The sequence below is a fragment of the Episyrphus balteatus genome, chromosome 2, assembly GCF_945859705.1.
Source record: "Episyrphus balteatus chromosome 2, idEpiBalt1.1, whole genome shotgun sequence".
Classification (NCBI taxonomy): Eukaryota; Metazoa; Arthropoda; class Insecta; order Diptera; family Syrphidae; genus Episyrphus; species Episyrphus balteatus.
In genome coordinates, this window is record NC_079135.1 from 36,001,407 (window position 1) to 36,015,765 (window position 14,359).

A 14,359-nucleotide genomic window follows, 5' to 3' on the forward strand; every position below is an offset into this window, starting at 1 on the left:
CATGCTCGGGACATCTTCGGGACATCCTCGGGACATCTTCGGGACATGCTCGGGACATCTTCGGGACATCTTCGGGACATCTTCGGGACATCTTCGGGACATCTTTGGGACATCTTCTGGACATCTTCGGGACATCTTCGGGACATCTTCGGGACATGCTCGGGACAGCTTCGGGACATCTTCGGGACATCTTCGGGACATCTTCGGGACATGCTCGGGACATCTTCGGGACATCTTCGGGACATCTTCGGGACATCTTCGGGACATCTTCGGGACATGCTCGGGACATCTTCGGGACATCTTCGGGACATGCTCGGGACATCTTCGGGACATCTTCGGGACATCTTCGGGACATCTTCGGGACATCTTCGTGACATGCTCGGGACATCTTCGGGACATGCTCGGGACATCTTCGGGACATCTTCGGGACATCTTCGGGACATGCTCGGGACATCTTCGGGACATCTTCGGGACATCTTCGGGACATCTTCGGGACATGCTCGGGACATCTTCGGGACATCTTCGGGACATCTTCGGGACATCTTCGGGACCTCTTCGGGACATCTTCGGAACACCTTCGGGACATCTTTGGGACATCTTCGGGACATCTTCGGGACATCTTCAAGACATCTTCGGGACATCTTCGGGACATGCTCGGGACATCTTCGGGACATCTTCGGGACCTCTTCGGGACATCTTCGGGACATCTTCGGGACATCTTCGGGACATGCTCGGGACATCTTCGGGATATCTTCGGGACATCTTCGGGACATGCTCGGGACATCTTCGGGACATGCTCTGGACATCTTCGGGACATCTTCGGGACATCTTCGGGACATCTTCGGGACATCTTCGGGACATGCTCGGGACATCTTCGGGACATCTTCGGGACATGCTCGGGACATCTTCGGGACATCTTCGGGACATCTTCGGGACAGCTTCGGGACATCTTCGGGACATCTTCGGGACATGCTCGGGACATCTTCGGGACATCTTCGGGACATCTTCGGGACATCTTAGGGACATCTTCGGGACATCTTCGGGATATCTTCGGGACATCTTCGGGACATCTTCGGGACATTTTCGGGACATGCTCGGGACATCTTCGGGACATGCTCGGGACATCTTCGGGACATCTTCGTGACATGCTCGGGACATCTTCGGGACATGCTTGGGACATCTTCGGGACATGCTCGGGACATCTTCGGGACATCTTCGGGACATCTTCGTGACATGCTCGGGACATCTTCGGGACATCTTCGGGACATCTTCGGGACATCTTTGGGACATCTTCGGGACATCTTCGGGACATCTTCGGGACATCTTCGGGACATCTTCGGGACATCTTCGGGACATCTTCGGGACATCTTCGGGACATGCTCGGGACATCTTCGGGACATCTTCGGGACATGCTCGGGACATCTTCGGGACATCTTCGGGACATCTTCGGGACATCTTCGGGACATCTTCGGGACATCTTCAGGACATCTTCGGGACATCTTCGGGACATGCTCGGGACATCTTCGGGACATCTTCGGGACATGCTTGGGACATCTTCGGGACATGCTCGTGACATCTACGGGACATCTTCGGGATATCTTCGGGATAACTTCGGGACATCTTCGGGACATCTTCGGGACATGCTCGGGACATCTTCGGGACATCTTCGGGACATTTTCGGGACATTTTCGGGACATCTTCGGGACATGCTCGGGACATCTTCGGGACATCTTCGGGACATCTTCGTGACATGCTCGGGACATCTTCGGGACATGCTTGGGACATCTTCGGGACATGCTCGGGACATCTTCGGGACATCTTCGGGACATCTTCGGGACATCTTCGGGACATCTTCGGGACATCTTCGGGACATCTTCGGGACATCTTCGGGACATCTTCGGGACATCTTCGGGACATGCTCGGGACATCTTCGGGACATCTTCGGGACATGCTCGGGACATCTTCGGGACATCTTCGGGACATCTTCGGGACATCTTCGGGACATCTTCAGGACATCTTCGGGACATCTTCGGGACATGCTCGGGACATCTTCGGGACATCTTCGGACATGCTTGGGACATCTTCGGGACATGCTCGTGACATCTACGGGACATCTTCGGGATATCTTCGGGATAACTTCGGAACATCTTCGGGACATCTTCGGGACATCTTCGGGACATGCTCGGGACATCTTCGGGACATCTTCGGGACATTTTCGGGACATCTTCGGGACATCTTCGGGACATCTTCGGGACATCTTCGGGACATGCTCGGGACATCTTCGGGACATCTTCGGGACATCTTCGGGACATCTTCGGGACATCTTCGGGACATCTTCGTGTTATCTTCGGGACATGCTCGGGACATCTTCGGGACATCTTCGGGACATCTTCGGGACATATTCGGGACATCTTCGGGACATCTTCGGGACATCTTCGGGACATGCTCGGGACATGCTCGGGACATCTTCGGGACATCTTCGGGACATCTTCGGGACATCTTCGAGACGTCTTCGGGACATGCTCGAGACATCTTCGGGACATGCTCGGGACATGCTCGGGACATCTTCGGGACATCTTCGGGACATGCTCGGGACACCTTCGGGACATGCTAGGGACATGCTCTTGACATTTTCGGGACATGCTAGGGATATCTTCGGGACATCTTGGGGACATGCTCGGGACATGCTCGGGACATGCTCGGGACATGCTCGGGACATGCTCGGGACATCATCGGGACACCTTCGGGACATGCTCGGGACATGCTCGGGACATCTATGAACCATGCTAAGTATGGTTTAGTTTAAGCTTTATTATAGTTACAGACTAGTGTTAAGTGCTCTACAATAAATCAAACATAAAAATTTTACATCAAAGTAACATTTAATACATTACTTCAGAACATCAATTTACAATGTCAAAAAAATTTTAGAGTTGAATGCACTAAAAGAACTTGGTTTCATATAACTTTTTTATGTATATCACTCCAAGGTTAGGTACATAGTCAGTGTCAATTATTACTTTTCTCTACTGCATGTCAAAAACTATTAATTGCAAAAACTCTGTAAACTCTTCTGTGTTAAATTTTAAAATGGACTATCTGTTGTCATGTATGCTAAATTTTTAGAAGCAACAAGCATTCCAATTTTTGACAAGCCTTGCTGTGAAATATTCCGAATTTCCTCGAACATTACAGTTGATGTCTCGTTATTGTAATTTGCACTTGTACCAGCTTCTTTAGCTTGTTGCGCGGCTAAATTAAATTGTATCAAGATGATAAGGTAGCTAGTTATTCCTCCACTAACCTGTATGAATTGGAAGATCATAAGTGACACTTTTAAGAAGCAGTTAAAATAATATTACCCCATAAAGTGTTTCCATATCCAATGTAAAAAATCCACAAGCTGAAAAATCTACCGAATGATTGAGCAACTTCAGGGATAAATGATTTACCTGATTTTTTTTATTTTAAAAAAGGCATTAAAATATTTTAATTTTAAAAGAAATGTATCTTACTATTTCATAAAATGCATTATTATCCGCTGCTACTCCACATTTGTGCAGACATATTCCAGTTCGTTTAGATTCCAAAGACGTCTTCCAGCTAAGGTATATTAGATAAATGCATTTTCCAGATGTGTAAAAGAGATAGATTGTAGTGATCCAAGCATTTTTCGCAGACCGAAAGAGAGATGGGATATGCTGTAAAAGAACGAGACAAGAGACAACAATTAGAAGTTTGATGAAACACTCATTTGAAAAGCATTTGTCGTTAAGCTTTTATCTATAAAATTATGCAGTAAACCATGCATAGTCAATTTCTATTTGATGAAAGTTTCATATCATAAAATTGTTTTGAAAGCATTCATCCCATTTCTGAATGTAGCAGATTTTTACTGACGAGCTTCAAAATAATCTTTCCGTTAAACACGACGAATATGAAAATAACTTTACCTGTCCTTGTGTTCCGCAATAAAGAAAATATAATTGAGCCGTAAATATGAGAAAACCATAAGCCATTAGAACCAATACCGGATAACTCCATAATTCATTGAGCCATTTGCCCAATTCACAAATTTCATCGTGTAGTTGACAGAAGTTGCTCAATTTGTCATCCATTTTGCTAGTATTGCTTAATTCACTAGTTATGTTCAATATATTGTCAATTTTGACCATCTTGTTAGCCTTGTTGTTGTTGTTGTAACGAAATGAATTTCCTGAGTTTGATATGGCAACTAGAAAAAAAATATTTTCGTTATATTCGGTATTAATATTAGCTCAAAAATATCATCATGTTTGAACTTTTAACTTTATATATTCTAGAATTAGAATAATAGCTCTAGAGTTTAAAAAGTGGACTTTTCAAACATCAAATTAAAAAAAGAATATGAGGGAAGCTTCAAAATTAAGTTTTGTGCAACACATTTTGTTTTGCAAAGGTACAATTTCGAAATAAGAAAAAAAAAATTAAAAATGCAACTTTTTTGAAATTTTGACAGTTACATAAGAGGTTGAGTCTTATTTTAGCGAAATATTGAATAACAAGAAAACTAATCAAGCTACAAAATCGAGGTTTTTGCATTTCATCTGAGTCTAGGTTACTTCAAAACTTCTGCAAAATTTTTTTTTTATTTTTGGATTTGAGAGCTTTGTTTTGAACTTTTTTAAACAAAACCTTAAATATTTTTAAAAGTGCTGGACCTACAAGATTGAAGTTTGCATCAAAAATTTTGTTTTTAAAAGCATCGATTACCTACTAGCAAAAGAAAAAAAATATAAAAAAGTTTTTTTTTTTTAAATGTCTCCACTGCCTGATCAAACCGGAAATGCACTTCTGAAATTGAAAATGAATTTTTGAGCAACAAATTAGCACTTAATAAGCTACAATTTTGGGCTAAAATTTTGGGGTGGAGACTTTTCAATTTCGCTGTGTCGAACATCGTACTGCAGAACGAAATTTTTCGTTTACGATTTCTTTGTTCCATTTTTAAACACTCAGAAAAAAATAACTATTTTAATAGTTAAAACCGGGATAACTATTTTAAATAGTATTATTTTATTGACTATTTAAATAGTCACATATTATAACTATGTATTTTAATAGTTAAAATTAACTATTTAATAGTTACTTTGGAGAATACGAGTACTTCGATTGACTATTAAAATAGTCATAAATATCTATTTTTTTTTTTAACTATTTTAATAGTTATTCCGATATTAACTATGTATTTAGTTCTCTGAGTGTATAGAATTTTTTTTTCGCGTCAGCATAGTACTAGGCTATTACTACAATTTTATACGAAAACACATATGTACTGTTACAAGAGCAAGTACTCCCAAAAGATAAACTGACTAAAAGAAGTATAGAAACTTTAGTACCGAAAGGAGGGTCAGAAAAATTAATTCATGGGTTTGTATCATTAGCGTCACGCGAAATTTGATCCACCGCCCGGTCTACAAGTTATTTTTGGTTTGAAAATTATTTCTTCACAGTGAATAGGTCTATGCATTTAGGTGCAAACATTGAAAGTCTATTTTTTTTTTTTTTTTTTTTTTTGATTATCGAAAAAAATCCATAATAGATATTAAAAAACCAAAATGAATTCTTACCCCTGTTTTTGCCAGAAAATAATTTCTTCTTCTCCACACTCCTAAAAGGGTTACCCGAATGAATATCCAAAATACTTCCTTGACTTTGACTGCCAACCAGATCTGTTTTTATTTTAGATGCATTTAATTGTTGTATTTTATAATGGTTTTCCACCAAGTCATCCAAGCAATTATTGATGGCTTTGAATCTTTGTTTTAAGCAGTACAAAAGCGTTGCGAACCAAATTTTATCGAAAACACTAAATAATGTCGGAATACATGACATGATCCACAAAAACGAATACCATTTCGTGCTATCAACTAAGCAAAAGAAAGTTGACAACATTATTGTCAATTCAGCACCAACTGCTATCATCACCATTATCGAAATGCGACTTTTAATGGTTATATTGTTAATATGGATATTTTCGGAATTAAGTTTCTCATCGACGCTCTTGATTCGATCAAAAAAATGTCCAATTTTTCCTTGGTTCGATATTGCTGATAGTTGGTCGATCACTAACATCGCTGGAGCAATGTAGTTCAAAAAGAGTCCAATTACGAAGGTTAAAGTACCTATAAAAGTTGTTATTGAAACCATTAATTAAATTTTTTGTTATTATTTAAATTTTCAGAAAGTTTACTTTGTTTTGCTTTATTTTGGTCTTCATCGTTAAAAGAATAAATGAGAAAATTGTAAAGTACCAAAACAACCACCATATAAACGAGCACAATGAAAGTTCCCCATTTCGAGGGTTGAAGTAGTTTTTCCTTGCGAAAAGCCCTTAAAGATTGTGGATATATTCCACAAAACTTACAGAGAACAAATAAAAATTCAAAACTTGAAACAAGTGATTCCGGTTGTGCCATTTTGACTACTAAACATTGTTTCTAGTATTCATTTGTACTTAGGTTTGGCTAACATGAACATTTATTATTAAAATTAATAAATTAATCATACTTATATAAGATAACAAAAAAATCGATTCCGATGGAAGAATTCAACCATTAACATGCATTTAATTAGTTAATGGGTTCATTTGTTAGGAAGCAACAGAAAAGGTAAGGAGGTGGGAGTGAATTTTAAATTAACTAATTTTTTTAATAAAATTAAGGTTTTTTTAAGAAAATTAATTTGTATTAAGGATTTAATCGAAACTACTTAAGAAAAATAACCTTAAGTGGTTGATAATAATTATTCTTTTGCTAAGCGAAATTCGATGAGATTCAACGTCTGTTTTTCTTAAATTAACACGTCATAGAGCAAAATTCATTCAGATAAATGTTGTAGAAAATAAAATTTCCTACAAGTAAATCAATTTTGTCAAAAATTAAAAATGGGCGAGTTATTAAATCTTGTTTTTCTTAAATCCAGGATGGCGGTAATGGCTCAAGCTCGATTTTCCAAAATAAAAAAACTGGTTTTAGGCTCTGTTCTGTCAAATTGTCACTATGCTTTGACAAAAACTACCGTATCTTCGCAAATTCTAGCCCGATAAAATCAAAACGCTGCTATTCATTCCCCTTTTGTACTAGATGCAATTAGGACGTACAAAAATTCAAGTGAAGGAGAATAATATGCTTTGACAAAAAACGACCGTACCTTTTTAGGGTCAAACTTTGCAAAATTTCGGTCCCCATAAAATCTAAACAACCTATCCAAAACTTATAAAAAATACATTTTTAAACTCTGTTCATCAATCCTCTTCGCATTAGATAAATCAGGACCTAAAATATTCTCCTGAAAAAAATATGCTATGCGTTGACAAAAACTTCAGTATCTTCGGAAATATGAGAGAGGAAAAGAAACGTTCTTCTTAAAATAAGATGATGCCCTTTTTAAATTCCATCGTCAATATAGTTTCCGCTAAAATAAGTGGAATCCGCTTAAATGCTGTTGATTTTAAGATGAATTACATTTCATTTTAATATGAATTTTCATCTTAAAAAAAAACGATAACAAAAAATTAACATTTTCGTCAGGCTTCAGCTTTACTTGCAGTTTATCATACTTACTTCACACGGTGGGCAGGAAGCATCGATAGGTATCACAAAAATGTCGACAAAAACTGCAAGTTGGGTTGTATTCGTTGATGATTAAACGTCCAAAATCCGTTGGAATTGAAATCCTATCTGCTCCTTTTCAAAAGTTATTCATATTTTTGTATTTCTAATCCGGACAATTTGGAATAAAAATCTTGGGGAGGGTACGATAACTTAGGCTACAAGAATTGATAACGGTATTTTGTAGAGGAGTTTAATACAATAATTTTTTACAATGGGAGGGGGGGTCCATCTCCCCCCGTTTAGGCGGGAGGGGCAATTTTCTAAAATATCACGTTAAATACAAAAAAAAATATTTAAAAACAACGGCAACACTTACAGTTATGAATGATACCTTTTTTAAAAGCCAGAATTGTACAATTGATTCTAATTTTTAAATCAAATTATTGCAATTAATTGTTCTCGAAATAATAATGAATTCATACAGTGAGATAGGCTGATGGTAAATCATTTGCCTAGTGACCCCTACCCAACAGTTGTAGGCAGCGGTTTTTTTTTAAGTTATACTTCTTTTGCGGGGATGGGGCAAGAAAATTTACTTTTTGAAAAGAAGTATCAAAAGGATTACCAAAAGGACATCCAATTGTAAAAACTATAAAACAGGTTTGTTATAAAGTATGAATGTACTTAGTGAATTTCTGTGAGTGATGACTATAACTTCCATCGCGTGTACACTGTACACAAAGTCTTTTTTTTTTATTAAAATGTTTCCATACAAAAATAAGATGATTTTCCGCTTAAATTCAGTGGATTACATTCAAGAAATTAAAAAGATTTGTCTGCTTAATTTAAGATGGAAGTCATCTTGCCAAACAAAAACAGGCGGGAATCTGCTTAATTTAATACAGATTCCGCTTATTTTTAGGTGGTCTTTATTCTCCGTAAACTCATCGAAAACTTCTAAAAAATACATTTTTAAATTCTGTTATTAATTTCTTTTCGTATTATCTACACACAATCAGGACCTTAAAAAAATCACCTAATCTTCGCCAGCGTGCGTCTTTTTGTGGTCAAACTTAGAAACAATCCGACGCCCACCCCATATATCAAAACAACTCATCCTAAAATAATTATAAACTTATAATTTAGCGTGTTTTAAGGTGCAATAATGTAACCATAACTAAAGTGTTGTAACTTAAAATAATACAAAGGGGATACGGTAACCTCAATCAACTAAAATGTCACAATTAAAAATGAAACAAATGCTTTTAACCAGAAAATTCAGCAAAAGTGTTTCAATTCAAAATGCAACACTCGATTTTCTTGAAAATGGTACAACTAAAATGACACAATTCAAATTAAGACAATTTTAATACTTATGAAACAACTTTTTCCAACAAGAATCACGTCACAACTAAAAATATGTCATTTTTGTCAAAGGACTTTTTATTTCAAATGAAACATCTAAAACGACATTTTACCTTCTGGAATAAAAACTATTCAAATTATATCAATGGGAACTAGATAGATTTGTCCGGGAAAATCTCAAATATTTTTTTTTTGTCAAAAACTAAAAAAAGTGTTTTTTGAGTTGTGACACTTTTGTACTACATGTGCGATATGTACACAAAGTCTTTTTTTTTTTATTAAAATGTTTCCACATAAAAATAAGATGATTTTCCGCTTAAATTCAGTGGATTACATTCAAGAAATTAAAAAGATTTGTCTGCTTAATTTAAGATGGAAGTCATCTTGCCAAACAAAAACAGGCGGGAATCTGCTTAATTTAATACAGATTCCCCTTATTTTTAGGTGGTCTTTATTCTCCGTAAACTCATCGAAAACTTCTAAAAAATACATTTTTAAATTCTGTTATTAATTTCTTTTCGTATTATCTACACACAATCAGGACCTTAAAAAAATCACCTAATCTTCGCCAGCGTGCGTCTTTTTGTGGTAAAACTTAGAAACAATCCAACGCCCACCCCATATATCAAAACAACTCATCCTAAAATAATTACAAAATTTATAATTTAACGTGTTTTAAGGTGCAATAATGTAACCATAACGATGTTCCCCAAAAATATTCAAATTCAAAGTCTATTCAGGCTGTGATTTTTTATAAGAGTCGGTAATCATCGACCAAAATTTTGCGTCTTGGGCACATCTAACTGATGTGCCTAATGTCGTACCTGAGCGAAACCCAATTGAGTTTAGATCATTTGAACTTTTAAAATTAAAAAATTTTTTATTAGAAAATGTTCAAAACTATAACATAAAAGTTACTTAAAGGTTCTTGTACAAAAATCATTGTTAAAATCTGTTAAATCGTTTATGAGAAAGTTGGAAATACGGAAAATGATTCTATGGCAAATAGTTAGCGTTTAACGGGGCCAAAAATATTGTTGTTGAGAAAAACAACTTTTCCATTTTGGTAATTATAGCAAGTAGGTGTCTTTAAAATTGGACCCCTCTAGGAAATCACCCTAAGCCCTTAACTTCTAAATTTTAAGCAAGTCGCTTCAGCTGATTGGACTGGACACACATACAAAAACACAGAGTTGCGAGACTAACTTTTAATCATTCTCTATTACGTGATGTTATGTTTAGTTATTGTCTAGAGATCGATCTTTTTTACGAATCCTAAACTTACCTACCAAGTAAAAATTTATAATATATTAAGCATTTTTAACCATAGGAGCAAGTGCGTGAGACCCAGTCTTGCATTATTGGTTCTATGTTGTTTTTTTTTTTAATATTCCTTTCATCGATCAAAAATATATGAATATTAAGGAAGAAAAAATAGAAGATAAATAAAAAAAAAACATGCATTTTTCTAAATTATTTATAAAAATACCGAATATCATTTATAAAAGCCTCTTGTAATACTATAAACAAATATATAAATGCACATTTTAATATCATCTGAAACAAAAGTTCCTCTCAATCAAAACATTCTGACAGTTTTATCATCCGCCCTTTTTTTTTTTTTTAATAAAATATTTGGAATTCAAATTTAAAGCTAAATCTCCACACCAAAATACAATCAATATTCCATTAGTCCAATGACATTGAATATCAAAACTCTAAAATGTATGCATCATACATATTTGAATATCAAACTATTTTTAGTGATCTATTAATATGATTATATTAATATGGAAGGAAGCTACGATCTGACAAAAATCAGCTTGATCTTTCATTTAGTGTTATCGATACTTACTCAATTAATGTAAACAAAAGAGCTGGTAAACAAACTCAATAAGAATAAAATTTCTTCTTGTTCTTATGACCAATCATAAAATTGACTCAAAAGTAAAAGTTTTCATTTTGCACTGTCCGTCTCTTCTTGTTTTGTTATCAAAATCAAAACGAAAGAGCTGAGCAAAAAACTCTTTTTTTCGTGATTCTCTTCGATCAAAGAGAAACAAAAACAAATGTGAAAGCTTTCTTCAACCAGATGATTTGAAAACTTTCTCACATAACTTACATGTGCTGAGAATTCGAGAGGCATCATAGAAGAGTACCAAAGCAGCATGTGGTAAAGCTTTTTTTTTTTTTTTTTTAATTTAAATTTATTCTGCACGATAAGTTTAAATCATGTTCCCTTGCACACAACTCGTACATGTGGGCAGACACCTTATTTGAAGTTCGAAGTCAGCTGGTGGGATTTAAAGTACTAGACCGACTTTGAGCTTACTGCTCTCTATTTCCTATCTCTATTTATGTGTTAACGTGTCTTTGAATAGCTTCAACTTATATCAGATCAAAAACTCAAAGAAGTCAGGTATGCCAAGTCATAGGTTGAGCTCAGTTAGTTGCCGAAAATATCTTATTGCGACCGGAGGTTTAAGTATTGTGCTGTCGCCTTGCCGATCGATGTCTTGAATTTGTTCCGAATAAAACCGTGTGAGGTGCTGTATTTGATTATACAAATATTGTGTGCTGTTGGTAATATTTAAACAAAAGCGATTTACCAATGCGGGCTTACGAAAGAAGTATTAATTAGTAGATACTACAAGTGATTAAGTATTAAAGATTACCATTAGTTTGTTTTGTTTTGTGTGAGTTTTACTTTCAATTCATTGATTCGAATTCGAAATAGAAATCAAAAAAGTTTCGCCAAATTTGTTTTGATTAAAAGTGAAGTGAAGATTTCAAGTTCTCTTCTTTGCATTATTTGAATATTTAACTCAAACGCATTCAACTGTATCCAAGAACACGTGCAGACGTTAAAATACTCATTTTTTGTGGGGGAGTAGAGTACATTAAAATTGTACTACTTCATTCAGATTGTTGTGTAAGTATTTTGTTTGCTTTTTTTTCTATATTTATTTATTCGCATGATTATATTGATTTGTTTGTTTTACTATAAGACATCAGTCAGAGTTACTATACGATCACGTAGTTTGCATAAATAATGAAAGTGCATTGATTCTATGGACGTTAGCGCGGTGGCAGTACCGCGGTTAAGAGTTAATTTATTCAATATTTTTGTTTGAAAATGAATTTCGGAATTCGTTGACAATCGTGGAAGTCTTGAATACATATGTAATACATAATGAATACATATTTAACTCAACGGAAAAATAAATTCTTCTTTCTCTTTGACAAATCAATGATTTATTGGTTATGAATAAATTTAAACAAACAATTTAATGTAATATTAAGAAACATCATTTATGGTGGCATGTAATAAAAATTGCTATTGTTTTGGGCGCACACTTTATTGAAGGCAACAACAACCACATTCGCCTAAAAAGAAATAAAAAATAAAACAATATATTTTATATTTTAAAGAAGTTGTTTTAGTTAATGAGATTTGCGAAATTGCAAGGTTTTCTTTAACGATGATTCAGTCTGTCTGATTTTAAGTAAACAAGTTAAATAATGAATTTATGCAAGACTATGAAGATTTGTCCATATTTTGAATACATTTATTTTGTATTCTTTTAGGCATCTTTAAATTGCTTTTTAAATAATTGATAAATAACAGAAAGAAAGTAGATAAAGTATAGATAATAAACAAAAAAAAAATCATGTGTGCAATTCACACGTGGTAGAAGTGAAACCTTAAAAATCATAACTTTTTTGTCTTTTATCACCTTTTAATCCATTTTTTGTTATGACAACTTATAATGAATTTTAAATCATCTGAAAGCTTATGTTTCAGTTTAAAATATTTATATGGCTTGTCTATACAACAACATACAATATCTACAAAAGGAGCTAGAAGTTTTTGAACCCAATCTGTTTTCAACAAAAAAGCAAAAAAATCAATTTTTTTTCTCTTCTAAAACCATTAAATCCATTTTTTTTTAAATGACACCAATAATAAATCTGAAAGCTTATTATTTCACCTTTTATAAGACGATTCAGTCGTATTCCTACGATGCGATGCCTGCAAAAAAAGTAAGAATTTCTTAAAGCCAACCATGTAGAAATTTCAAACTTAGATTACGGTACTTTCTACAATGGTGGCTGATCATCGGCAACAGATCTCCACAGGTGTTTTGAGGTATTTTTCAATTTAAGATTGTGTATAACTTGTAGAGCACGTACCGTTATGTGTTATATATCAAATAAAAGGTTATGTTATCAGCATGCGTATTAAAGTTAAATCAAGTTTGTATGTGCACTAGATCAAAAGATATAACGTGTGTAGAAAAAGAACATCTTTTTACCGTTATCTCAGAATTTTGAATACAGTGAATCAATTTCATATTCGTACCCCTTCAATAAAAAAATTGAATGCGCTCCTAATCCAAAATGACTTCAGATACAAAAATAATAACCAAGTGCATTTTAAGTACGTACATAGTTGATATATTTTGTGGAATTTTTATAGTTGATAACATTCATTTTCCATGAGAAATGCAAATAAAAGAAAAAACTGTAGTAATACTGGGTCAATTTCGTATTCGTACCCTGTTTTAATCAGTCAAAAAAATTGGCTTTTATATTTTGTGGCATAATCTTTGGAAGCAATTACGGCTTTCAATCATCTTGGCACTGACGATTCCAATTTTTCAGTTGTTTCAGATGTTATTTCTGTCCATTCATAGAGAATTTTCTCTTCAGGTCGATTTTGTTCTTAACAGTGCATTTGCGGATTCTGCCGTCCAGTTCATCCCATAAATTCTCAATTGGATTAACTTCAGGTGATTGTGGGGTGGTTTCCACAACTTTTTGATAGTTAAAGACAATCCACATTCGGATTGCATTATCCTTATACTCTGGTTCGTTATCCGGATAATAAGTTAAGTTGTGTTCTAGACCCATTTGTGCACTATCTTTTAAATTTGCCTTCAAGATATCCATGTAGATCTTGTGATCCATAATTCCTTCAATAGTATGCAGTTTCACAACTCCAGCTGCTGAAAAACAATCCCACACCATCATCGACCCACCACCATTCATCCCCTCTCTTGAGCAAGATTTTGAAGGATATACTCAAGGTTGTGGTCTTCAGATTCAGGAAAATGACAGAGCATCATATTTTTTGAGGGACTCGGTTACTTATAAAATTATCAAATCAAGGTTTAGCATTAAAAAATACGAACAAAACTTGAATTTTAGGGTTTGACTGTTTTGTAAAACACAGTGAAAGCATTTTGGTTGTAAAATTTCAGGATCGTAATAAAAAAAGTATTTCTTTCATTCAATTTAGGAAAAGAGCAAAGGACAAACGACGCACGCTTGTATGGGTTCTGTCTCTATGGTCTAAAACAGTCTAAAACACAAAGTGAATGGTAGGTATTGGAATT

General features: G+C 35.1%; 2 protein-coding genes across 2 annotated transcripts in view; one reads left to right on the plus strand and one right to left on the minus strand.

The window, feature by feature from the left end:
* Nucleotides 1-2,899: 2,899 nt before the first annotated feature.
* LOC129909975 (gustatory receptor for bitter taste 66a) overlaps nt 2,900-14,359 on the minus strand; it is a 37,703-nt gene continuing 26,243 nt past the window's right edge. The window contains exons 2-6 of the mRNA XM_055987171.1: nt 5,610-6,164; nt 3,954-4,234; nt 3,516-3,701; nt 3,363-3,452; nt 2,900-3,304 (exon numbers count right to left, since the gene is read on the minus strand). Coding sequence (XP_055843146.1) covers nt 3,086-3,304; nt 3,363-3,452; nt 3,516-3,701; nt 3,954-4,234; nt 5,610-6,114 — 1,281 coding nt within the window. The 5' untranslated portion in view covers nt 6,115-6,164 and the 3' untranslated portion in view covers nt 2,900-3,085. The remainder of the gene's footprint in view (nt 3,305-3,362; nt 3,453-3,515; nt 3,702-3,953; nt 4,235-5,609; nt 6,165-14,359) is intronic.
* Nucleotides 11,250-14,359, plus strand: part of LOC129909976 (protein spaetzle 5) — a 32,434-nt gene continuing 29,324 nt past the window's right edge. The window contains exon 1 of the mRNA XM_055987172.1: nt 11,250-11,892. The gene's annotated coding sequence lies outside the window, so the exon portion shown is untranslated. The remainder of the gene's footprint in view (nt 11,893-14,359) is intronic.